Source organism: Condylura cristata, unplaced genomic scaffold (assembly GCF_000260355.1).
Source record: "Condylura cristata isolate star-nosed mole 26May11 unplaced genomic scaffold, ConCri1.0 scaffold00011, whole genome shotgun sequence".
Taxonomy (NCBI): domain Eukaryota; kingdom Metazoa; phylum Chordata; class Mammalia; order Eulipotyphla; family Talpidae; genus Condylura; species Condylura cristata.
Window position 1 is genome coordinate 21,840,051 of NW_004567112.1, and position 27,616 is coordinate 21,867,666.

At 36.7% G+C, this 27,616-nt stretch overlaps 1 protein-coding gene across 1 annotated transcript; it reads right to left on the reverse strand.

Annotated features, from left to right (window-relative positions):
• Window positions 1–136: 136 nt before the first annotated feature.
• Window positions 137–25,813, reverse strand: HELLS (helicase, lymphoid-specific). The gene is made up of 22 exons (XM_012723481.1): window positions 25,690–25,813; window positions 25,154–25,275; window positions 22,189–22,311; window positions 20,294–20,350; window positions 18,627–18,663; window positions 18,464–18,528; window positions 17,569–17,610; window positions 14,534–14,758; window positions 13,438–13,620; window positions 12,465–12,608; window positions 9,933–10,129; window positions 8,785–8,881; window positions 7,876–8,037; window positions 6,463–6,602; window positions 6,240–6,378; window positions 5,591–5,674; window positions 5,398–5,517; window positions 3,931–4,047; window positions 3,482–3,641; window positions 1,145–1,241; window positions 961–1,037; window positions 137–693 (listed from the first exon to the last, which is right to left on the reverse strand). Exons 1-22 carry the CDS (start codon window positions 25,718–25,720, stop codon window positions 599–601), a joined length of 2,514 nt encoding a protein of 837 aa, XP_012578935.1. The 5' UTR covers window positions 25,721–25,813; the 3' UTR covers window positions 137–598.
• Between the last annotated feature and the right edge of the window lie 1,803 nt (window positions 25,814–27,616).

The following is a 27,616-nucleotide window of genomic DNA, read 5'->3' on the forward strand; positions in this document are numbered from 1 at the left end:
AATGTCCAATGTGAATCTTTGTTATAGAACTTGTGAATGAAACCAAATCAGCGTAATAATGTAGAATCTCAATGACAGTAAACACTATTGCTATTATTTTACCAAAGCCATTTTTTCTGAAAAAAGATCTGATGAAATCTTGTAACATTTATTCAAAAACTATTTAATAGAAAGACCTTAACATTTAACAATTTCCTATTAAAACAACAGAAAACAGAATTCCAGTCTCTCCCCTCTCAAAAGCCTACTCATTAGCTTAAGTACCAAAAGCCCATGAACTGTATTGCTAAAAGAGGGAGAAAAGCATTTATTAAACTTCCACAGGAAGAGTGATTAATTCTGGCAGTGGTTAAGTACACATCAGTTTGTACCCAAAGAGTACTACAGAATCTGAAAAATTAACTGAAAGTCTACACTTAATGTGAATACTTTTTTCTCTTAACAAGGCTCAGATAATTACTATCTATTAATTATGCAATAGTACTAGTTATATAAACTGATATAACCAAAAAAAGTAAACAATATGAATTTCAACACCAACAAAGGTATATCATTAGATATAAGCAATAATATTTTAAAGATATTCTTTAGTTCCAATTTAAAACAAACATTCAGGACTGGAATCTTCAGAATTTTCTAGTATCTTGAAAATCCTATTCTTCTCTTTAATTGGTCTGGAGGCTTTCATTTGATCTAAGAGAAAAATATCAAAAACAGTTACAGTATTTATTTTTTAAAAAGTAAAACACCCTAATAAATCCTTCCTGGTGGCTTAGGTAAGTCTCAACACTAACACTGCTACCTTGCCCGCTGTTCCCTTTAACAGTGTATTTCAGTGGGACTCCTATTCTGTTCCCCTTGTCTTTGGTGAATCCTCTCAGCACTCCCACCCCTAGCATCTTTGGCCTATACTCCAGTTCTTCTACACATACGAAAAAGGTAAAAGTATGAGACACTTACCAATGAGATCACTTCGATCTAACAACAACTCTAGGTCTTTATCACTGATGACCTTCTCTCTTGATCCTTTTACTTCCCTAGAAAAGAAAATATCCAAGTCTCTAAGATAAATCAGAACTATGAATATCATTTTCCCCGAAACTTAAAAAAATAAAAACAAACAAACAAAAACCCAAAAACTTACCTCTCATAATCTCTAGATTTCAGTAATTCCATTAACTCCTTAGGATCTAAGAAAGTCTTAGATTGATTTAATCCAGACTGACCACCTTTAAAATGATCTAGAAAAAAATTTGCAAGAAACTCAACATTCAAAATTGCTTTTAAAGCCAAAACAGGATACACTATAAACAAACTAAATTTTCACTAAAAAGGTCAAACAAAAAAACCACGTGCCAGAACGTTCTTGTCCTTTCCTAGTAGGAGCACAAAATCCATGGACTTCAGGAAAAAATTCAGCCTTTTCCTACAGGCAAACGTATATATACTTACCATAGCCTCAAAAATAAATGTATGTGCCACAAAATAATTGCAAGAACAGCTTATTCGTAAGCAAACCTGGGAACTCCAGGGGCCCTCCCTGGCAGTGCAACAGGTTAAAGCCCAGCACTAGCCTTACACACTTCACTGTGAGTCCGATCCCCTGCTTGGAGTTGATCCACATGGCACAGCAGACCTTTCCTGTCTCCTGTTGTTCCCCTCAAGCAGTGTACTTCATCAAGCTGCCTGTTCTGCACCTCTCTGTCTCTAGTGAATCCCCTCAATGCCCCGCACCTCTGGCCTGTACCCCATTTCTGTATGCATAAATAAATCTTAAAAAACAAAACAAAAAACTGGAAACTCCAATGATCAACAGCATGATTAATAAACACAATATTCAGCAACTACAAAAGTAAACAGACCAAAAAAAAAAAAAAATACATCAATACAAATGAGTTCACTTATGAAATTAAGGGAAAATAGAGTTATGTGACAGAAATCTTAAGTGATTACTTTCTAGTGAGAGACAAGGGGACACGGGTAATGACTGAAAAGGCTGTATTCAGTACAGTTTCTTGAAAGAGGGGATTGTATTTACCTTGTGGATTACACATAAGTACACATTTCTCAAAATTCATCTATCTATATTCTTATTGGACATTTTGCCATATATACATTATATGTACTCAATAAAAAACTGTCAGCACTATATATAAATATTCCTTTCTATGTGTTTTTTGAAAATCTCCCAAAATACTGAAAATAGAAGATATTAAAGCTACATAAACCTAAACTAATGCAGTAAACAATTTTATTTATTGCACTATTCAAATTCCTAAAGGAGCTCAAGAGAAAAAACAAAAACAAAATCTTACTAGTTTTTCCCCACTTCAATGCAATTTCCAGCTATATTCTGATTATTCCATCAAGTCAAATTAATGATGTGTAAAACCTAAGCCACATTTCCCAAAAATCAGATATAGGAGAGAGAGTACTTTCAAGTAGAAAAGTAGCATAAAATAGTGACTATCAATATTATAATGCTTCCAATTTCTTTAGACTTTTATCTTATATAGATTAACTATTCTTAAGGTTAAAGAACATACTACTTATTCAAATAGAATTTTATAGTCAATGACAGAAGTAGCCCTTTCTGTAAGGAATCTTGAAAATAACAAAATGCCAATGCCTCAACTCAAATTCCTGTATAACTCACAGACTTCTGTCTGTCACCAGATTTATCCCTGAGACTCAGGAGACAGGATCGGGAACTTTTCTACATTAAAAACTATTTGCAAAGGAGTAATTTGATAAAAGACTAAAAGAGAGCATTTTGAAATCTAACAGTTTTTTAAATACTGGGTTAAACAAAGTAAACTATTTTATAATATTACCTCAGTATATACCCTTAAAATAATATTTAAATACTGAAGTTACAAGAAAAGATTTGAACTTTTTCTTTAGTTTTTTTTGACAGACAACCCTATTTATCAAGTATAGTTTTAAATATGTGGAAGCTCCATTAGAGTATACACTGGCACTATAAAACTGTCTTGATCCTCTGATACCCACATGTACACATATGCTAATTTTTTTTTTTAACAATTTTTTTTTAAAAGATTTATATATTCGTACAGAACTGGGGTACAGGCCAGAGATGTGGAGGGTGAGAGGATTCACCAGAGACAGAGCAGGGAGCAGAAGAGACAGATCGATGAAGTACACTGCTGAGGGGAGCAGCAGGCGGGTCAGGAGAGGTCTGCCGCGCCATGTGGATCACCTCTGGGGCAGGCGGGGGATCGAACTCATGTGGAAGTGTCTATAGCTTCTTTGTGCGTGCTTTAACCCACTGCGCCACCAGGGAGGGCCCATGCTAATGTTTTTTTAATAGTCAAAAACTTAATCTTGCCATTTTATAGTCCCCAATACCTCACATTACCTATTCAAATCCTGTGATGATCAAAGTGCACTCATTTCTTTTATCAAGAAAATGGTAACAAAAATTGCGACACACAACAGAAGCAAAAAAGTAGTTATTTACTTTTGTGGATGATCAACTTTTCCAGTTTCCTTTTAGCAGCTGCTCTTTCCACAATTTTCTGATCGATAGTATTTGCTGTAACAAGACGATATACAACAACTGGCTTTGTCTGACCAATTCTATGACATCTATCTTGGGCCTGAAGATCAGACTGGGGATTCTTTAAGTTAAAAAGAAAAACAATAGGTTAAGGTTGTAATTACTTAAACTGATACTTTGGGGTAAATTCAAAGTACATGAATCAATCAGAATCTTTCAATTGTTTTAATTTGATTTCTAGAGAGGCTTCATTGATAACATGTTCAAGTCTTTTGGTGCAGGTTACTGATAAAATTCTGATCTAAAAATGGTACCTCTCAAAATGAATGAGAACAGAATGTGTTCGAAGAATAAAATGCTAAATACTGAAAATGAAAATATAATCAGCATATTGCTACATGTCAACTTACCCAATCACTATCATAAATAATAACTGTATCTGCTGCAGTCAAATTAATACCCAGGCCACCAGCTCGTGTACTCACTAAGAAAATAAACACATCTGGATCTGTGTTGAAGTTGTGCATCTAAAAGCAAAATGGATACAAACACAAGGAATTAAATAATTAATAGAATGAAGAAATAATCTTTAATTATGTGATTAAAAACTTATTCAAGTAGGCCAAGTTGGTCAATATACCAACTAATAAAACATGCTTAAGTCAATTGCATTAATTTTCCAAATACCTATTTTATAAAGCACATCCTAATGGCTTAAAAAAGGCTTAATCATCACAAAGTAAATTTAAAGGAGAAAATATAATACTCAGAGAGAAAAAAAAAACAACTCAAGGCTATCCTCCTTCAAAAAGTAATAAGTTACTGGCTGGGAGATGGAGTACACAGGAAAGATGGGCTGACAGGAAGAGGGCATGAGGGAACTTTCTGGGCTGACATTTTTTATCTTGAAAGAAGATTATGATCACACATACATATGTGTTCAAGAAAACTCAGGGACTAAATCCTTTATGTATTCATTCCAGGATTTTATTCCCAAAAGAAAGCATGCATATGAAACTAGAGATGCATCATCTGTAGTTTATTCTGAAAAGCAATAAAATAGAATGTTGGGCTCTCCATTGTGGCACAGCAGGCTAAAGCTCAGAACTGAAAGCGAGCCGCAGTTGCTTCAGTGGGAGTTCAATCCTCAGCCCCGGAGGTGACCCACATGGCTTGGAAGATCTCTCCTGTCTCACCCATTGCAACCCTGAGCAGTGTACTTCTTTAATTGGCCTGTTCTGTTCCCCACTCTGTCTCTGGTGAATCCTCTCACCACCCTGCACCTATGGCCTGAACCCCAGTTCTGTATGCATAAATAAATAAATCTTTGAAAACAAAACAGAACAGAATGTTGAATGGAAACCAAAATCAAAGTTATCTTGGTAGTTAAGTGGGGTAATATTCTGTAAGGGTCGTGCCAGAATTTATAATTTTAGAAACATTGAGAATTATTAATACTAAATCAAAATGACTTTTGATAGCATTGTAGGATTTTTGGTCTTTTTTTATAAATTTGTATGTCTATTTGGAACATTACCTCAGAAATAAAAATAGAAGTTACAGATAAAAATTCGGTATGAAGGCCTCCCATGTGATGCAGGGGTTAATGTCAAAAAGTTAGCAAGCCATCAGCAGCAACTACAGCAGGAGGTCGATCCATGTCTGGCCAGGGAGCTGACCCACAGGGCACAGTAGACCTCTCTTGCCTGCTGTTTCCCTCAGCAGTGTATTTCATTATATCTTCCTGTTCTGTCCCTCACTCTCTCTGGTGAATCCTCTCAACATCTACAGCTCTGGCTTATATCCCAATTCTTATATACACACAAATAAATATAATCCAAAAAAAATAAAAATTCAGTATGAATAAGCATTCTTACATTTTTCTCTCTTGCTGTGTAACTCATGGATCCATCAAGTCTGCTAAAATTAAAATTTCTAAAGTGGCAGTAATCCATCAAAATATCCAACATTCTCGTCATTTGGGAAAAAAGCAGCACCTAAAATTTAAAAATACCTTAGTACCTATTTTGACAAAATAAAGCAAACAAAAAGTCCAATCAAAAGTTCTACCTTGTGACCTCTGGTTTTTAGCTCTGGAAGCATTCGATCCAAAATTAAGAACTTCCCAGAATTTGTCACTAATTCTTCATCAATCTTAAAAGTGAGAAATGGGGGGAGAGAAACATAAAATCATAATGATCAGTAATAATTTCTTAAAAAAAATTCAAGAAAAAAAACCATGTGTACAGTTTAATTTTAATGGCAAATCCCAGTTAAAGAAACATTTTTTTTAAATTAAAGAAACCAAGGAGCTTGTAACAGTGTGAATATTTAAAATACTGTTGTCAGTAGCTATCTGTTGGTTTAAGCAACGAATAGCCAAGACTGCTTTTTAGCAACCTGAAGGCCAATTAAAAGGAATTCTGAAAAGTTGACAACTATCTCCTATATAAAGACATTATTATTTTCAACAGTATTCTCAATGTAATATTATAGTCACATGAAATATGTAAATAAAAATGTGAGGCTACCCCCCAAAATATAGAAAATGACTCATTCTAACTCATAAATTTCCCTGAATTTAAGGGTAAGAAGATGGTATCACCAGAAAATTAGAATCATTATACAACAAATAGCAAACTTATTTAAATAACAAAAAGGAAACTTTCCATATTAAAACTACAGAAACTGAGATAGTACATCATTAAACGGTATTCACCTTAAATTCTTGTGTGACAGGGTCTATAGGATACTCAATCAAATATGGATGATTACAGCATTTACGAAGTAGCATCATTATATTCTGCAACTTCAGATTAACTTCAGATTCTACAGGGATAGTTGTTTCCACAACAGTTCTGTCATAAACACATAATCCATGAATATGGGAAAACACAAAACATATCACAGTTTAAAACAAACAAGTTTATTTTTAAGCACACCTTTCTCGCTCCACCTCTGGCTGTATCTGACTGATCAGTTTTTCCAATTCATTAGGGAAATCATCTACTTGGCTGTAATTTACTGATTTTCTAGTTCTCCGTTTTGGTCGTCCCGTGAGACTTAACTCAACTGTTTCTTTCTAAAAAAGAACAAATTAAAGAAATGTGTTAAAACCTATACCTTTCTACCCTCCCTGGTGGCGCAGCAGGTTAAAGCACAGTGCTAAGAAGCCAAAGCCACGTCAGCATGAGTTCAATCCCCACCCTAGAGGTGACCCACATGGCGCTGCTGACCTCTCCTGACCCGCCCAATACTGCCCTCAGCAGTGTACTTAAGCAGCGTACTTCATCAATCAGCCTGTTCTGCTCCCCACTCTGTCTCTGGTAAAAACTCTCACCACCTCTGACCCTCTGCCTATACCCCACCTTTATGTACATAAATAAATGAAAGTCTTAAAAAAAAAAAAAAAAAACCCAGCCCTATACCCTTAAGTTATAAAGTATAAAATACTTTTTGCCTTTTACCATCACCATAAATCAAGTATCCATAAACAACTGATGTTATGTCAATTCTAATGTTTTAACACTGATGACAATTCCAGAGAATGAAAATAAATGCTTTCACATAAGAGAGAAACTTAAGAATGGATGAAAATAACAGCATAGACTTGAAGGAAGGCTCCATAAATCTGCATTATGGAAGATAAACCTTTGGCATAGTACAATACTATAATGTATTCATTAAGTATGTAACTTACACTTCTTTTAAGTTTCCAATAGCTAAAAATCAAGATTCTCCCTTGAATTATAAAAAAAATAGGTAGAGAGAATTCAATAGTTACAAAATTAAAATGTATAACCATAAGCATTTTGAAAAAGCAATACATAAGGCTAAGAGATAAGTCAAAAATTTGAACATTTAAAATGTTTCCTAATCTTCAGTTATCACGTTACACTTTCATCTTTTGTAGATGGGTGACTAATGAAAGTATTTCTTTCAAATAAAGTATTTCTATTCACCTTTTGGGCTATCAGAAACCTGTTAAGGGACTGTTAGGTTAGGGGAGGGATTATCTAGTTGTTAAGAATATAATAAGGCATTTTCAAACTACTATGTGTTTATTCATATGTATTCCAAATACAGCCAGAGGATAAGATTAAAGTTAATTTGGGATAGGCATAGGAAAGCCTAATAAGCAATCCAAATGACTACAATGCAATTATGCATTAGCCAAAACTTCAATTTTAGAACACAGACTAAGAGACAACTTTTTGCTATTGGCTACATGATTTATACTACAGTTAGAAGTTTACTTTCAAGTAAATGCTGAGAACAAGTGACGAGCATTAAGATTAAAATCAAGTATGAACTTTTCTCTACTAATTGTGATTTACAGTATATGCCACTCTTACCTCAGTGGATCCAAACATGTTTGTAATTGTGCGGTTCACGATGGCTGTGTAAAACATCTCTTGTTTCTTTGAAAGTGGTGCATACACAACTACTTCTCGTTTAGGAGGAACTTCAAGAGCAACATCAGATTTCAGTCGTCTCAGTAAGAAAGGCGTTAGAATCTAAAGATTAAATGTAAGTATTAAAACATTCCTGTTTTTATAGACTACTCTCCCATTATCTCATACTTTATTTTTTCAAAATATGTGTTTTATTATTTTAGTTCATAAGGAAATGTTTCTATGTATGTAACTCACTGAGTTAACATTTTAAAAATAATACAAATAAAAGTAAAAACAAGATTTTTAAGCAGTTTTCTCCAGCTAATACACTTAGAACTACACTTTTCTCCAAATTAATTTTTAGTTAATATTGGGGTACCCCCTTCTAGGTATTATCACTACATTGTACCCATATTCCACCACCACAGACCTGTCTTTGTCTTTACCCCTTTTACCCACTCCCCTCCTTGGTGCTTCACTTCTGTAGTTAGCTATAAAGGATTAGTTTTTAAACGTGTCTGTATCCGACTACTAATTTAGTTAATTTATATCCACACGTCAGTGACATCATCCCACTATTATAACTTTCTTTTTTACTGATAAAATCCACTATTTTCACATTCTGACTGAAATATCAGTAAATGTTAGTAAAAACACATGAAAAGGGCAAAATTTCAAAAAGCATTTAAAGTTGCTGAAAGTCACGTGATCTCTGAGTGTGCAGAAAGGGCAGGAGAATAAGTTAAACTGGGGTGAGGGGGTATCTTCATTTTTCAAAGTACAAAGAGGATGGAGGGGCTATGGCTATAGCTAGGTTTCCCTTTACAGTCTGAGTCTACAACAAGCAGAATAAGGAAAAATCAAAACCTGGTGCAGCATATGCAATACATTCTGTTCTCTTTCTTTAGCAATAATATCTTCAGCAGTTTCAGAAAGACTACTGATATCAAACCAAGACTCAAAGCTAGAAGAGAAAAGAGATTATAAGTTAACCTACAATGAGTCAATTACATTAACATATTTTATATTAAACTGTATATAAGGATCATGAATTTATACCTGATAGGGACATTCTTTCTGACCTACAAATACATTACCAAAATCTTACAACAGTATAAATAAACAAAAAGAAATATTAAGGCACAAATTTAATGAATTATGTAAATAGTTATAGAAATGAAAACTCACTTTTACCAATTAAAGCCTTTGTTTGAGTATAAACAAATGTACATACCTTGATACCTGCATCACATACTTTTAGTTCATTCTTATGTATTTTTATATTGGAAAAAAGGCTAGTAAAAGGTGCAATTAAGTATGTCCTACTATATAACACTATATTGTCAGGAAATCCACCTAGGAAAAATACTAACATTGAAGTAGTTTTTAGGTTAGATATTCCCAAATCTGGATTATCTGAAGCAAGTTTTATCAATTAAGGTTCCCCAGGTACTACCTCAATGTTGTATCTTCACTGGTCTGCATAAAACCATTAAATCTTATTCTTTAGTAGCTATTCTCCCACACAAAATTTCCCCCTTTATTGTTATCAAAATAAATATAAGATTTATAGTTTCTAGTCTAAAAAGCACTAGGATGAAACTGGTAGCTTTGTTTAACTTGTGTACTTTACACAAAGTATTGTGTACTTTATAGTAACTTTCCAACTGGGTTTTCTTATAGGTAAGAAGGCATATATCCTGCCTATCCACTTCCTTGTTTTGGGACAAAATGAGAAAAATCCACCTGAAAGCTTTTTAACAGTTCACTAAGAACCTAATTAATTATTTTTAAGGAAACCTTTAACAGTTTTTATTTAGTCAATGTGAACAAAAACATTTAAGTAATTTTTTATTTACATTAGAGTTAAGTAGAAAATATATATAAACTTGCCCTCCAAAAATCTATCATTTTAATCCAGGCCAACCAGATGAAATGAATCAATTATAATTAATGAATATATTTTGCAACAGCTGCAAAATATAGAAAATTGTTTTATATAACAACATACCTACCTTTTCAAGTCATCAAATACATCCGGCAATAAGAAGTTTAGCAGAGACCAAAGTTCTGATAAATTGTTTTGCAAGGGAGTACCAGTCAAAAGAAGTTTGTTATCTGCATTGAACCGTTTTAATTCCCTGATTAGACGGCACTTCATGTTCTTAATCCTGTGTCCTTCATCTACTATTAAGTATTTCCAGTCACAATGCTAGGAAATGAATTGAGAAACATTTTTTTACTGATCTCATAATTTTCCCTAACGTTATAATAATAAACTTCTCTTTGACTGATATCAAGTTTACCAAAGGGCCTACTGTATATAAATGTTTTCTGTATATAGATGTTTTCTTTTGATCTATAAATGAGATAAAGTTATTCTCAAAACAGACGTATTACTTGTTATTGGATAGCTCTCACCAGGCCAGAAAAATTAAAGCTCACCTACTATTATATAATTTAAGATTTCTCTAGTCCTTTGCTTTGTCAAATTTTGATCTAAATATACTTTAAGATTCCTATGAGTTCGGGCTCTCCTTGATGGCACAACAGGTTAAAGCACCTCATTAAGAGGCTTTTTGAAGCCACTATAGCACGAGTTCGATCCCCAGCCAGGGAGCTGACCCACATGGCGGCAGACCTCTCCTGACCTGCCCACTGCTACCTTCAACAGTCTACTTTGTCAATCTGCCTATTCTTCTCCCCATTTTGTCTCTGGTGAACCCTCTCACCCACCATACAACTTCTGGCATATGCCCCAGTTCTATAAGCCAAAATAAATAAATCTTTAAAAAAAAGAGTCCTATTAAGTTCAACATTACTTATTCCAAATTCTCTGAAATATTAAGTAGCATTAGAATTTTCATCCCGGGCCCTGCCTGGTGGCGCAGCGGGTTAAAGCACAGCACTGAAAATCTAAAGCCACTTCCATACGAGTTTGATCCCTGCCTACCCCGGAGGTGACCACATGGCGTGGCAGACCTCTCCTGACCCGCCCGCTGCTCCCCTCAGCAGTGTACTTCGTCTATCTGTCTGTTCTGCTCCCCACTCTGTCTCTGGTGAAGCCTCTCGCCGCCCCTGAGCCTCTGGCCTGTACCCCAGTTCTGTATGCACAAATAAATAAATCTTTAAAAGAAAAGAATTTTCATCCCTGAGGTCTAACATTTAACAATAACACTTTCTAACCTACTGTTCTCAATTTCTTACAGTTATTTAGATACATGTACTATTTCTAGAAATATAAATCCCTAATGACAAGTGTAGGTAAAATTAATTAAGAGGTTTGGTGAATTGGGTAAGAGTGTGAAATATGGCATCTTTAATCATTGTTTTATACATTCATAGTAGAATAAAAGATTAATATGACATCTTTAGCAAAAGCATGCTGGAAAGAAACTCTGATAATATAACAAAGCAGACGATCTGAATTATCAACAAGACACCAACTTAAAAACAGCAAAGAGAAATACAAGCGGGTTTCCCTGGTGGTGCATTAAGTTAAACATAAAGTGATCTGCAGCCACTACAGCACTAGTTCAATTCCCCGCCAGGGAGGTGACCCAAGACGTGGCAGACCTCTCCAGTACATCTGCCTGTTCTGCTCTCCATTCTGTCTCTAGTGAATCCTCTCACCCCTGCACCTCTGGCCTGTACTCCAGTTCTTACATGCCATGAATAAACCTCTAAAAAAGAAAATACAAGCAACAGAGAAAAGTCAATGAAACACAGATGACAAGTCTGAAAAATCAACTTAGCAAGTGGATGCACAAACTTAGATTCAGAAATTTATTGTCACTCAGAAGTCGATCCCTGAACACCTCTCCTTACTCCTACCTATCACTAAAGTTGGGATCCTTTATTAATGTAAATTCATTGAAAGAAAAAAACTAATATACTAGTCCTAATTCTCAGGTAGTATAATTTCTTTTTAGTCTTTCTATATATTTCATGTATTAATTTTATTGTAAATAGTTTTGATACTACTTAATTTAATTCAGTTGTTAAAATCCTCAGCTACTATAATTAATCATTCTAATATTCCATCAGCAATCAAGAACAATTTGAAATACTGTTCAAAACATCACAGAATGAATTAATAGATAATAAACCAAGGTCAGTCTTTCAATTTTTTAAAAAAGTAGCCACAACATTAAAAAAACAGCTGGAATATTACATGATAGATCCATTAAAAGTATCTTAATAATGTGCTGCCTTCTTATTTTACTGTTATTTGATTAAAATTAAACGGGTGGTTTTACATACAAGCTACATGTCACAGATCTGTAATATATTTAGATTAGATCTATGTGTATCTGACTTTAACACAACTAAATATATTAGATCTATAGGTTAAAATACTATAGGTTATAATTTTGTAACATAACCTTGATCTTGAACCTTCTCTTAATATAAAAGTGCACAATACAATCTATAATTTCTATTAGGAAAAAAGCTAAATGCTATTGGACGATGAGAAAATGTCATGAATTATGAAAATTATGATTTATGGAGATTAAAAAAAAGAATCCAATCAAAACCAACAATACCTGTAAAGCATTTCGGTCTCTCATGGCTATTTCAAATGAAGTGATTACCACAGGATGAATCTGCAGTGTCCCCTTCCGCTTGTGAATATTTTTTACCAATTTTCTACGTTCCTGCTGCGTCCCATGATATAACATAGTAGAAATCTAAAAGATTTTATTGTGGTTTGTAATAAACTTTAGAACACAATGTGAACATCAACAACTTGGAAAAATCATGTTTGAAAGAATAAAGAATTTAACTTATTTTTTCATAACAAAAATAAGGTAATCAATTCTAATAATATACAGCGTTACCACAGAATAAAAAGTCACATAAGCAAATCAAGTCTAAAGTGTGGTAAATAACAAAATAAGCCAGACATGACTAAGGAATCACATTTACAAAAGAAACATTGTGAGGCCCTCCCTGGGCGCAGCGTGTTAAAGCACAGCACTAAGAAGCTTAAGCCACTTCCGCATGAGTTCGATCCCCGCCTGCCCTGGAGGTGACCACATGGCGCAGCAGACCTCTCCTGACCCGCCCGCTGCTCCCCTCAGCAGTGTACTTTGGCAATCCGCCTGCTCTGCTCCCCACTCTGTCCCTGGTGAATCCTCTCACCCTCTGCATCTCTGACCTGTACCCCAGTTCTGGATGAATAAATAAATGAATCTTAACAAAACAAAAAACAAAAAAGAACCCAAAAACATTGTGATATGAAAAAACAAAATTAAAAAAATTCTACCTAAGTTCGCTCAAGTGAATCAAATTATCCAGTGCACTGAAAATCATCCAAGGATATTTTGAAAAGAATGTCAGAAATTACTAATGCTTAGTCTTCTATAAACTAAAATAGATATGTTCAGAATAAAAGTTACTCAAATATGTGCTTCCACAGAAATTGATGTAACTATAGTTAAGAGGTCTACAATTTAAGCAACAAAACAATAAAACATTTAAAATTATATTTAACAAAAGGAAAGAAACATTTCTTACTTCTGGTGTAAATCTCTGGAATTCAGCCATCCAGTTAGGAAGTGTAGACAAAGGGCCACAGACAAGAAAAGGCCCAGGTACTCCTCTCTGAATCATCAATGCAATTGTGGCAATGCACTGAACCGTCTTTCCCAATCCCATTTCATCTGCTAAAATGCCATTGATTCCATTTTCCCAGAGCATCTAAATAAAAGAATATATACTGTATTTAAGTTCTGTTATTGAATTAGGGCTCCCTGTTGGTGCAGGGATTATTTTAACAGTATAAAGCTAATGTCAGCCACTGCAGCATGAGTTTGATCCCCCGTAGGGAGCTGACCCACAAGGCACAGCAGACCTCTCCTGTCCCACCTGCTGCTCCCCTCAGCAGTGTATTTCAGTCCATCTGCCTGTTCTGCTCTCCACTCTGTCTCCGATGAATCCTCTTACCTCCTGCACTTCTGGCCGATACCCCAGTTTTTATATATATTAAAAGATATAAATCTTTAAAAAATGTATTGTATTAGTGTTATTTCTTCTTTTTTATCCTAAGGTAACAATTATGATGAGACAAATATTCATATTGTAAGACATAATCATGTTTATGGGTAACAGAAGATCTTCAGTCACAGAAGTACTATTGCCTTTATACCATAATTCTAGTTCTAAATATCTACTTTGAATAAATTGGAAAATAAGTACTTCTGTAATATTTTTTAACCTACAGTCAAATATGAAAGGAACAAACTCAGGTTGTACTACATGACATTTGGTGCATATATATATATATATACACATAAATATATTTGAAACAGCGTCATATTAAAAATGAAAATTCAAGCCCGCCCTGGTGGCGCAGCGGGTTAAAGCACAGCACTAAGAAGCTAAAGCCACTTCCGCATGAGTTTGATTCCCACCCTGGAGGTGACCCACATGGCATGGCAGACCTCTCCTGATCTACCCGCTGCTCCCCTCAGCAGTACTTTGTCACTTGGCCTGTTCTTCTCCCCACTCTGTCTCTCGTGAACCCTCTCACGGCCCCTGCACTTCTGGCTTGTACCCCAGTTCTGTATGCATAAATAAATTAAATCTTTTTAAAAAAATGAAAATTCATTACCCTAAGCCACTCCATGCCTTCCACTTGGTACCATCGCATCACTCCTCCTGTGAAGTATTTAGGTTGCTGGAAAGGGACTGGCTGTCCATTACATTTTCGAACTGGGTCAAAAAAGAATTTAGTATTCTGCCTCACAGTTTGAGACAATCTATCTTTAATTATACTATTTGAATCTTTGTTTTTCTGAAGATCTTCTACACAGAGATTAGAAGAGGAGCTATCATCCTATGAAGAAAAAAGGTTTTTATTAGAAGTCTGATACTTTATGGTACCTGTTAGCAGAAAATATTTCTATCAAATATTTTAGGTATAAAAAAATTATATTTTCAATAAAACCTATGACAGTTAACACCATTTCCCCCACAATTGCAAAGTCACTGAAAAAATATTTCTATCCCATATAGATTATAGCTACTTTTCAAAAATACTTAAAAATACACTTTTCTCTTCCAAAATGTCTAAAATGTGTTACCCAAGAATTTGTTAAACTATTTAAAAAATAATTTTTATTATAATCATAGTGCATTATCTTATTTTTTCTTAGTATTTTCTTAAATAACTTCTCTCACAACTAAGATTATAGATGGTATAAAAAGAAAATTAAAACTTTCAAAGAATATAAAAACATTTACTTCCACATAAGTGTTTTTACTGCAGTGAGCAGCAAGTTAAATAAGGTTTAAAAACAGAGGATACCAGTGTGTCAAGTTATATGTAACAAACAGCACCAACTTGTGGTCAATAACAGGTACTGCAAGTCCAGTTTAAGGCTTGTCCTCTGATTAGCTAATCCAAAAGGATGTCTTAAAAATAATGCTGTCACAGGACCCTCCCTGGTGGTGCAGTAGGTTAAAGCACAGAATTATGAAAGTATCCACAGCCACTGCAACACAAGTTCAATCCTGGCCAGGGAGATGACCCACATGGCCAAACAGACTTACCCTGACTACTGCCCCTGTTCCTCTCAACAGTGTGTTTCAGTAGATCTGCCTGTTCTGTTCCCCACTGTCTCTGTGGAATCCTCTCACTCCCTGAACTCTGGCCCAGTTCTTTAGTGTAAGTAAAATACATCTTAAAAAAAATAATAATAAAAAAAATAAAATAAAATAATGCGGATACATCTAGATATTCAAATGGGAAAAATATAAACCTTGAATTTCACCACTTATACAAAATTAATTAGTGATGAAATCATACACCTAAACATCAAACCTGGGAACCACAGAACTCTTAAAAGAAAAAAAAAATATCTTGATAACTTTGTAACAAGCTATAGGAAGCAATGACCAAGCAAAGCAAAAACTAATTAAGCTGTTAAAAAATTTCAAACTTATGTGTAATGAAAGATACAATTAGAAAAATATGTAGGAAAGTGACAAATGTACCATACAGATAAATTAAAAAACAAACTCCAACTATCAAAAAATAACCTAATAAATGACAAGGTTACTATATACCCAAAAAATATGAAAACATCCAAACAAATTATCACCGCAGCCTTCTGCATAACTCATAAATTAGAAACAATCCAAATGACCACCAAGAAAATGCATGAAAAAAATTACAGGATTATCAATGGATAATGGAAAGAACCAGAAAAGGGGGAATAAAAAACTTGCACGTCATTTGTATTGGGAAAATTACTTTGGGAAAGAAGTAAAAAGTGGTTGCTCTCTAGGTTTGGGTTGAAGAAACGACTGGAAAAGGAAACAAACGAATTGTCTACCATTAACAGAAATGTTCTGTACCTTGATCATACATACACAGATATAAACACACACACACACCAAAATTAACCAAAATGAATCATCCCTCAAGCACAATATACTTATTATAAAACAAGGTCAATTTTCTATAATAATCATGGCAGGTCAGGTTGAATTTTATCCTTTAAAACATAAGTATTACAAAAAGATGTTTACTTAAAGCTTATTTACATTTAAAGTAGTTATGACTGCAACCACAAACTTAATACCGAGGAAAGAATAAAAAAAAATCAACAGACTTTCATGGTATAAACTTTGGACAAAATTATGATATCCAGATTACTTCAATTTATAATTATGTTATCAATTTTGACAAGTCTTTTCTTATCTTTGATAATCAAATCAATTATATCATATCCTTTAGTGACCATTTTTAATGTCATAGCTACTTTTGCTTCCTAAACAACTTTTAAATACAGGGACTTGAATACCGACTACTCGCCCAAGAATCTCCTTTTGTAAAGGGGCCTGTGGGACAAATCAAGCCTTCTCAAATAGTAGCAAAGAAAATAAGCCCAGAAACAAGATTAAGGCTTCCACAAACTATAGAATATCCATTTGGTCATATTAACTTGCATTATTGCTACACTCCCAAGAACCTATCACAAATAAGTGTTTATGCATTAAGAAACATGCAACAAGGTGGCCTCCCTGCTTGCACAAGGGTTAAAGTCTCTGAGCTATCAAGTCACTGCCAGCCACTGTGACATGAGTTCAATCCCAGGCCAGGGAACTAACCCAAATGGTGCAGCATACTTCTACCTAGCCGGATACTTCCCTCAGCAGTGTATTTCAGTAGATCAGCCTTTTCTGCTTCCCACTCTGTCTCTGGTGAGTCCTCTCACCACCCACACCTCTGGCCTAGACCTCACTTCTTTTATGTATAAATAAATAATTCTTTAAAAAAAAAAAAAAAAGAATGTATTGAGATAAAAGTGTATACACTGGTGATTAAAGAAGAGACTAATAATCAGGAAAAAAAATTAAGGCTCTTAGGGCATTCCCTGCTGGTGCAACAGGTTAAAGCCCAGCACTATAAAGCTAATGACAGCTGCTTCAGCATGAGTTCCATCCCCCGCCATCTCCCATCTCACCAGTTGTTCCCCTCAGCAGTGTACTTCAATCTGCCTGTTTTGCTCCCCACTCTGTCTTGGTGAATTCTCTCACTGCCCCGTTGCTCTACCCTGTATCCCAGTTCTGTATGCATAAATATATTAATCTTAGAAAAAGAAAATATGACTCAAATATAATCGATTATAATTCTCTTACCTCACTCTCCTTTTTATTCTTTTTAGCCACAGACAAAATTTCCTAAAATTGAGAAAACAAAAATGACATATAAGGCTCATTCACTTAATAAACATTGTTCTGTATTGATTTATGCTAGCAATGTTAATTATCACCATTCTGTGTTCATCATTTAGTCCTCAAGCTGCAACTTAGATGCAACTTCACAGATAAAAACTTTATGAAATTCATGTCCAGGTTAAGAGATCCTCTATATTCTGAACAGCATCCCATTTTCTAGTTATGATACTTCTACATATTGCTCACTACATGTAGACTAAAGCCAACACAAGTTTATCTTTCTTTAGTAATTCATCCCATCCACTTTAATTACGCAAGCGCAAACACTCATCAAACATTTGATAAATTAGCAGCTATATTTCTGGCTAATATCAAGAAATCATAGTAATAGTGTTTTTTTAATGAATAAAGGAAAACAGAGCTCCTAAAACAGGGATCATATAAAAAATTTTGTGTTTTACACTTTATGAAGATGTAAAGAATTTGAATTTTCAGACAAAGAAAAAATTGCAACAGGCAGGAAGGTCAGAATTTTGCTTTACGTATGAACATGATGCTATTAAAATATGCCTAAGGCCCTCCCTGGTGGCGCAGTGGGTTAAAGCATAGCACTGAGAATCTGAAGCCACTTCCGCATGAGTTCGATTCCTGCCTGCCCCGGAGGAGACCACATGGCGAGCCAGACCTCTCCTGACCCGCCCACTGCTTCCCTCAGCAGTGTACTTCGTAGATCTGCCTGTTCTGCTCCCCACTCTGTCTCTGGTGAAGCCTCTCACCGCCCCTGAGCCTCCGGCCTGTACCCCAGTTCTATATGAATAAATAAATAAATCTTAAAAAAAAAAAAAAAAAGTTTTACCTCTTTTGACATAACCTCTGAAATATTGTATGATTCATCTTCTCTTCCTCTTTTCTTTCTTGTAACTATATATATATATAACAATAATAAAAAAATCAATTTGTTTTGACAGCAATGAAAGCAGATGTCATTAATTTTTCAAAACCAAACCGAGGAAATTTACCTGAATTCTCTTCACTTGCATCAGTGGTATTTTTACCCTACAAAACAAAGACTTAGAAAATTACTACTTCTGAAGACTTAGTACATGGTACAGTGAAAAGGTACTAATAAAGTACACGTTCCCAACTTTTTACTACTATACTTAACCATATTACATTTTTCTGTATTTCCCTATCATAACTTGTTACTACATCCCTTTGTCTTTTCCCCAAATATCTATTTTCCTCAATTTTTCCACTTCAGAGAAATTTCAAAAATAGATGTAGAGGTCATTTTTAATTTGTGATTACAAATGCATCTTCTATAAAAATGTACACTTACGTACACATGTTAAAAAGTAAATGGATATAAAAAATCTTATAGCAAAATCTTAAAACAACTGAAAGTTGTATTAATACTGCATACAAAACATTACTAAGAGAAAGAAAACTATTCTAAAAGATTCAACATCAGAGTTGGAAGAGTATATGATCAATTATAGGTAGACAATAAGTATGAGACATCAAAATGACAAACTGTAAAAAAGGCAAAAGTTGAGGCCTCCCTGGTGGTACAGGGGGTTAAGAGTACTATGAAGCTATTGCCAGAGTTTGATCCCAGCCAGGGAGGTGACCCACATGGTCACAGCAGACCTCTGTCTCGCTCGCTGCTTCCTTTAGCAGTGTTATTTCAGCTTATCTGACTGTTCTGCTCCCTACTCTGTCTCCAGTAAATCTTGGGACTCCAACCCCCACTTCTGGCCTACAGCCTCTTCTATGCAAATAAAAACAACCCTTAAAAAAAAAAAAGGTAAAAAGTCAAGGATGGACTAAATCAATAGGTTAAAAATAGAATAGTAAAGCTAGAGAAATTATCTAAGTCTATGGTTTTCAAAATATACAACAAGTTCTTACAATTAGCAACAGAATTAAAAAGCACCTCTTTCCAAAAATTGCTCTTATTGCAAAATTACATACTACATAGGAGGCACTTAAAAAAACAAAAACATAAACAAAAAACCCCAAGTAACTGAACTTAAGAATTCAGTATTTTGGTCTTCCCTGGTGGTACAAGGAGTTAGGACGCAGCACTGCAAACTAACCACAGCCGTTTCAGTGCCAGTTCAATCCCCACCCAGGAGGTGACCCACATGGCACAGAACACCTCTCCCGATCCACCCACTGCTCCCCTCAGCAGTGCACTTTGTTGATCTGCCTGTTCTGCTCCCCACTCTGTCTCTGGTGAAGCTTCTCACCGCCTCTGTACCTCTGGCCTGTACCCACTTCTGTGTGCATTAAAAAAAAAAAAACTTTAAAAAATTTTAAGAATTCAGTGTTTTAATTTACTGGAATTTTGATATTTCCTAAGGAGTAAGTTTTACATACAAGTATTGACTGATGGCCCTCCCTGGTGGCGCAGCTGGTTAAAGCACAGCACTAAGAAGCTAAAGCCACTTCCGCATGAGTTCAATTCCTGTCTGCCCTGGAGGTGACCACATGGCTTGGCAGACCTCTCCTGACCCGCCTGCTCCCCTCAGCAGTGTACTTCGTTGATCAGCCTGTTTTGCTCCCCACTCTGTCTCTGGTGAAGCTTCTCGCTGCCCCTGAGCCTCTGGCCTGTACCCCAGTTCTGTATGCAGAAATAAATAAATCTTAAAAACAAAACCAAACATTTAGCTTACTATGTTACCTTGGTTACTTTTAGAGATTCCTTTTTTCTTTCCAGTCTCTCTTTCTTCTTCTGTTCCTGTAAGATATATGGTTTCTCACTCCAATAAGTAGAAATTGTTAACGGCAACATACATCACAAGTAGCATGGGTTATAGTAAAAAACTATGTAAAAATATAAAAATAAGAACAAAAAGTAGTTATATCCTCCTACCTTAAGCAACTAAAATCCTGACAAAAAAAATCAAATGGCCCTCCTGGTGGAGCAGTGAGTTAAAGCACAGCACTGAGAAACCAAAGCCACTTTCGCATGAGTTCGATTCCGCCTGCCCTGGAGGTGATCAAATGGCGTGGCAGACCTCTCCTGACCCACCCGCCTGCTCCCCTCAGCAGTGTACTTCGTAGATCTGCCTGTTCTGCTCCCCGCTCTATATCTGGTGAAGCCTCTCGCCACCCCTGAGCCTCTGGCCTGCACCCCAGTTCTGTATGAATAAATAAATCTTTAAAAAAAAAAATTAAATGTCAGTTTTCAGATGACATACAGCAAAGGATAGTGAACACTGACAGAAAGCAAGATGAATTTAACAATTACCCAATTTATTTCCTAAAAGCAATTTTCAAGTAACTATAATGGAGAATTGAAACTCAGACTCCTTGAGTTGAGACAAAGTCCAAAAGAGAACAATCACACACACAAGGCAAAGTACCAGAGAGGTGAGAGCTACACAAAGAGAGCCCTGAAAATCTAGTTGTCTTCAGGCTGAGTACTGATCAGTACATGAGTGAAAGAAAACCAAGACTAGGAGCAATTTCAATTCCTGTCAGCCAAGGTAGAAAGAACTCCTAACATACAGGGCATCAAGAGGCTTAATCTCTCAAAAAAGGCCAAATTATTCAGACTAAAAACTTCACATGGAGACTAGATGGGAAAAGAGGACTAAATGTGTGAGGGTGGAACGAGGTCAAACAGCAACTTTATTTAAGGTTATCAGGGAAAACGTTATCAAGATATATTCCATATAAAAACATTAATGCTTTGTAGACCATTGTAAGAACTTTAGACTGTCAGAGACCATGTAAATTAAAGGCAGTTTAACACCATTAAAATGCTGGGGTATTATCCAAATGGGGGTAATTATTTACTCAGTAAAAGTATCCTTCATGTAAAAGGCAATGAAGACTCTCAGTTATATAAATGCTGAAAGAAGGTATAACCCACATGTCATGGCAGGCCTCTCCTGACCCACCCTTTGCAACCCCTCAGCAGTGTATTTCAGTACATTTGCCTGTTGTTCCCCACTCTGTCTCTAGTGAATCCTCTCACCCACCATAGCTCTTGCCTGTACCCTAGTTCTGTAAGCATAAATAAATCTTAAAAAAAAGAAAAGGGGAGGCCTTCGTGGTGGCACAGAAGGTTAAAGCATGGCACTCTGACACTACCCAAAGCCACTGCAGCAAGAGTGTGATCCCAGCCAGAGAGCTGACCCATACGGCGTGGCAGACCTCTCCTGACCCACCTGCTGTTCCCCGCTGTCTCAGGTTCATTCTCTCACCCTCTGCACCTCTGGCTTGTACCCCAGTTCTTATATGCATAAATAAATAAGTTAAAACAAAAAACAAAATACCCCCCACAGAAAATGCAGATGAAACAGAAAATAGGAACGAGAATTTAAAAAGGATAACCTTTTAGGGTTGATGGCTTAAGCTTTTACATTTGATGGTGGTGGCTGCTTTGTTGACAGTCAAAACCATAAATGTTAATTTTTTTAAAAGGCTGCATTTTTAGTATATCAATCATTATCTAAATAATGCAATTTAAAAATATCTGTAAACTTAATGTATATGTTTATTGCATGTAATTTGTATCTCAGTAACTTTAAAAAAATTAGCTACTAGTTAGTCAATCACATGTTGTACCTCTAACTGCTGCTGTTCCATCTTAGTTAATAAAAATTTGGAGTAGATATTGCTTTTTTCAAGCAAATGTTGAAGTCTTCGGTATCGAATGTCCACGGACTCTCTATCCCAAGACAAGCGAGCCTATGAAAAGAGAAAATTCCATAACTACTAACAAGTTTTCTGACATTTATATTTGCATAGTGTTCTGAAAATGGCTATATAAGTGCTGTTTGGTTTAATGTTAAAATAGGAAAAAAGTCAAGATATTAAATTCATTTACTAAAAATACTTTCAAACCACAACCTAAAACAAATAGCTGAAAAATTAATAAGTTCAATGGCAATTTAGTAAGATATGGCATGAATTTCATATCATGGAAATAACAAGTACTGGCCATACCATCACTGCCACCTACTGAATTAAGAGTCCAAAAGTGCATTTTTAATTCAATTTGAATTTAAGTGTTTAAGCGACCAATTTTATTGGAAAGGGCATTAAGAGCTAAAAAATATTTCTACTGACAAAGTAGAACATCTATTTTACAATTTTAAAACTATATTATGAAAATAGTTTCACATGCTAAAATGAAAAACGAATTTCTTCTCTTATTGTGTTCCCCAAAGCTTTGCCCTTACTTTCTTTTTCATACTTATTTTACCTTTCACCCCTGCATACTTTCCAACTATAAATCATTGCTTTCCATATCACTTTCACACACCATTAATGTACTGAATGATTTCAAAGAGTCTACAATAGTATAAAGGTTGAAGAGGAACCTTCAACTTGCACTGAGGAAGATTAAGTATTTTAAGAGAATACCATTACAAAAGATAGAAAATAAATAAACAGTATTGTTAAGTTGGGTCCACGAACTTTTCTGTAAAAAACCTAAGAGAAAATAAGTAAGCTATACTGAAACACAATTCTGGCCCCCTAAGCCCCATAAAAATAGTTTATGCATAAATGATATGTTGAAATAAAATAAAATTTTATTCATATAAGCAAACACAGGTCAAATTCAGTTTATTATTTGCTAATCCAACATAATCTAAACTCAAAAGCAATAAATGGGCTGGAGTTAATCAAGTGAGAAATGAATTCATCTACTGAAGTAAAATACATATAAAACTTATTAGCAATTTCATTCCTAGGACAAAATGTGTACGAAAGAAACAAATTTGAGAAATCTAGCTTAACTTGGACTTTACACTGCAAACAAAGCTCCACTGTATACTGGTTTTTATAAGTGACATCATCTTCTCTTTTAATATAAAAAGTTAACTTCTATTATAACAAAAGACAGCAAGATAGCTATGAATATAATTAATACATGATCATCACAGAATTTTAAAAAAATCACCAGTAGTCTTGGAATACATGAAGGTACCAATTTATCAAATTCTATTTTCAGTTGTCTTTTGACAGACTTTCTTTTATGCTTGGACAATATCATAGTGATTATGAAAAAGGAGATGAAAATTACTAAAGCTTTATAAAACTGAATTCTTATACTTCCAACTTTTAAAATTGAAGATTCACAATATTCTGGGCTTAATTTTGCTATATTTACCTGTAAAATTATATTTAGAAGAAATTAGCATATTTTCACAATTAAAATTTTTAGATGCTGTCTTGGAATAATAAGTTATAATTTAGTAATTTGTCAACTGTTGATCTTCAAGTCTCTTATTTTTCGAAATAATCTGTGGTAAACCTATCTATTGTTTCTTGACTTAGAAATTTTATTTTTTGCTATATTATTAAGGTAAATTTTAGTTCCACCATTGGAAAGTACTAAGTGCCTGGCAGGGAACACCTCGGGTATAATTTCTCAGCCTTGCAGCCCACCCCCTTCTCCCCACAAAGAGAGGGAAGCAAGGCAAATTTCAGTCCACAGTATGAACTATTTCTTTTACCTCTAGCAAGATGTCTCTCAACTCTACCCTCCCCCACCACAGACCCGTTAATGCCACCGGTAAGTCCTCCAGGCTAACAATGACTCCTTTCAAAAGAAAATGCAGGTGAAAAGCCAAAGAAAATAACCTATACAAATGAATGTCAAAGTCATTCTAGAGGCCTTCACAAACCTTAAAAATTCCTAAAGCAAAGTAAATGCATTTCATTGAAGGACTTAAGTGCTTCTTCCTCTTGAGCACTTCCAAACGTAAGCCCAGAACAGGCCTTCTCCCAAAGGAAAGGAACTGTTACTTCGGTGAAGCCTGTTAGGCTTCCACAGACATGCTCACAGGGAGAGGCTTCTCAGAGCCCCCCCATAACTCATAAAATGTTAAGTGCACAAATGAGTATTGCTTTTCAATATCGATACATCACAAGATACCAGTGGGCCACACAATCGCCAGTTTTTTTTTAGCGAATCACGCCCCGTACAAGAACTGGGCGGTGAGCGCTTGGCTAGCGGAGAACAGGAGAGGATTAAGTGCGCTGCTTTAAATTCTAGGAAGCATGACTGCCAAGGAAACGCGAGTTACGGCGCGCTTGTCCTACGACACCAACGCCACGCTGTTAGGGCTGCTTGCAAATAAACGCGAGCAACCCAGTGGCAAGCAGACATGGCCAGTGGGGCAACGCTGTCCCTGCACAGGCAATAAATAAGCAGCAGAGGGGACTTGATGACTCAAGTCAACTACACGTAAGGATGGAGCTTTCCACACGTTCAAGGCTGCTCTCAATACTCTTTAGATGCCCTGCACCAGTAAGTCATTGAGCACTGAAGAAACATAGCTTTGCCTAAAAAGGTCTACTTACAAACCAGACACTGCAACGGCTTGCAGGCCCTTGAAAGGGTCCCTTTTAACAGAGCTGCGGCTACCTGACAGAACCCCGGGCGCTCAGAGGCGAGCTCCATGCACGTGCGGAGGCCGCCCCGAGATAGCATCTGTAAACACAGCCGCCCGCAGACCGAGGCCGCCGACACAACCACACCTCCCGGGCGCCGGGCCACCGAGCCTTTCACCACGGCTACCTTTTCCAGCATCTTCCGCTCTCTCTCCAGGCCGGCGGCCTCCAGCTGCTCCTCCTCCTCCAGCATAGCGGCGGTGATCACGGCGGTCTCCGCTTGTGCATCCGTGTCTGGAGCTGGGCTCCCTAGAGGAGAGTAGACTTCTGAGGTCGCAGTTTTAAAAAAAGCCACTCATTACGCGACTACCACAGTCAGCAACCTTCCTCCCCTTCCCGTGAATTTGAAGCAAAAGTTGAAGAGCTGCAGGGACTCCGAAGACACCTCCCAGGAGACATTCTAGATTTTCACTACGTCGCGGGACCCCAGTTTACAAACCAAGAGGCTCAGGGAAATGCTGCTCGACTGGGTAAAAACTGCTGTATGCGCCAAGTATGTGGAATCCGGGTGTTCTCCACAGCGCCTTATCCCTCCTTTCCTCAGGCTGTGGCCGGGGTCGACTTCCCCTCCACCTCAGCCGCAGCCTCCATGCTACCCGCCCCCATCCCCTTCCCGCCCAGGACGCCGCCGCCCGCGCCCGGAGGAAAGTTCTCTTCACTCACTGCGGCTGCTCGCTGGCCGTTCGGCCGGCATGGCTGGACACACTCTTAAAACCAGGTCCCCTCCCCTCAGCGCCTTCAAAGCTGCGCGCTAAATTCTCACAGACGATCGGGCTCCAGGTCTTCTCACCAAATCCCCGGCCAGGGAAAAACGCGCGCTTCTCCTTCGCGGGAAAACGTCATCGCCTCGCGATACTCCGGGCTCTAAGCCCCGCCCCCAGGCCCCGCCGGCGCGATTTTGGTGCTGTTTGGTTTTGGTCAGACTGGTGTTTAGGCAACGTGAGCGCCCTCAGGGGCTGAGTTTTGGGGAAACTGGGGTCAGCTTCCGGACTCAGCTTCTAGTTATTTCTGATACTGGGCGAGTCTGCTTACGCCGGAGGGCCCACTTCTCTCCTATACGGGATCAAGCAGTACTTTCTTAACGCGCTTAGCAACTTGCAGGGTACTTCTGGCAGGAGTGATAAAGTAGTCCCAACCCCACCGATGATGCGTGAGCGAGTAAGTGAGTATGTAAGAAATAAATCCCAATTTTGCTGGCCACCCTCGCTGGCCATCCTCACTGTCCAGTTCATGTTTTAAGTGAAAATATCACAATTACCCGGGGGGAGGGCTCTTTTGTGAGTAGAAAGCGAGAAACGGGAAGTTGAAAGTTTAAGTTGTTTCTGGGTAAGAGAATTGAATGCATTGCAAACCAAGCGAATGGCCTGTGAAGAGGGAAAACACAGGAATTCTGAACAATAATTAAGACCGGACACCTGAAGGAGAACTTTTCTGTTTTGACCCCCAACACGTCAAAAATTGTATTTGCAGAAAATTTAAGAGTTTACAGTGGACTTCCATTGTAATTGTCCAGAAAACTTCTAATAGACCTCAGATTAGCGGGGCAGATTATTTTTAAGTGATGAAACAGACTAAGATAAATCAACTTGCCCAGAAGTCTATAGTTGCTTTGTAATAAAACAGGAGTCAAATCTAGGTATTTTTGTAACGGGGTGGTGGAAAAGGGGACGTTCCAGGTTCTCTGTCCCACCCAAAGGAGGGTGTAGATGAGCAGGGAGAAGAATCTGTAGAGATGACTGAAGAAAAAGGAAGCAAGATGGAGAGCAAGACTTGAGGGACATCTGGCCTGGTATTAAGACAGATGTAGTCTTATTATTCTTAAATCATGTCTCCTAATGAAGGATAACAGCTGTTATCACTCTATGATTTTTGACCTTCACCAAACTAACCTCCAAAATCTTTTCCCTCTCACTTTAAAACACTGCATTTGCAGCAACTGCTGTTCAGAATTGAAAGATTAATTCGAAGTTGACAGCTTCTCTTCTCATTCCCCAGTGTCTCATTTGTCCAAACACACGTAAGATGGAATTCAAGGTAATTTCATCTGTTTCTCAGAGGACAGACATCACCTCTAACAGCTGGTGCCACACTTAATACAAGTATACTGGTGCAGTTCTTGACATATACTTGCCCCTATGGCAGAGCCTTCCCAGTGTCTGAAAGATTTATTTTTATTTAAGCCTTTAGGTGTCACCTGAGTAACCAGAAACTTCTACAGTAATGGACCAGACAAGATCCCTGTGCAGTGTGTGGTTTGAATGCCTAACTTCACCTAGTTGGAGAGGTTTCACATGTGACTCAAATAAATGATACATACTTAAAAGATCACTTTTAAGGGGAAAAAAACACATGACAATACCACAACATATAAAATTCAATTAACAATAGTCAGAATCAATGCAAGAGAGTTGCAGTGTTAGGGGTTGGAATGTCCCTTGGCTTAGCTAGCTGAGGGAAGTAGTGCTTTTCTGGGCAGAGCCTCCAATAGGTATTGTCAAAATCTGGAGGTTTCAGACACATAGACATGTATCAAAAGTGATTCAGATTGGCTTAATTTAGCTCCTATATTAGTATCATTGTTTTATCTGCC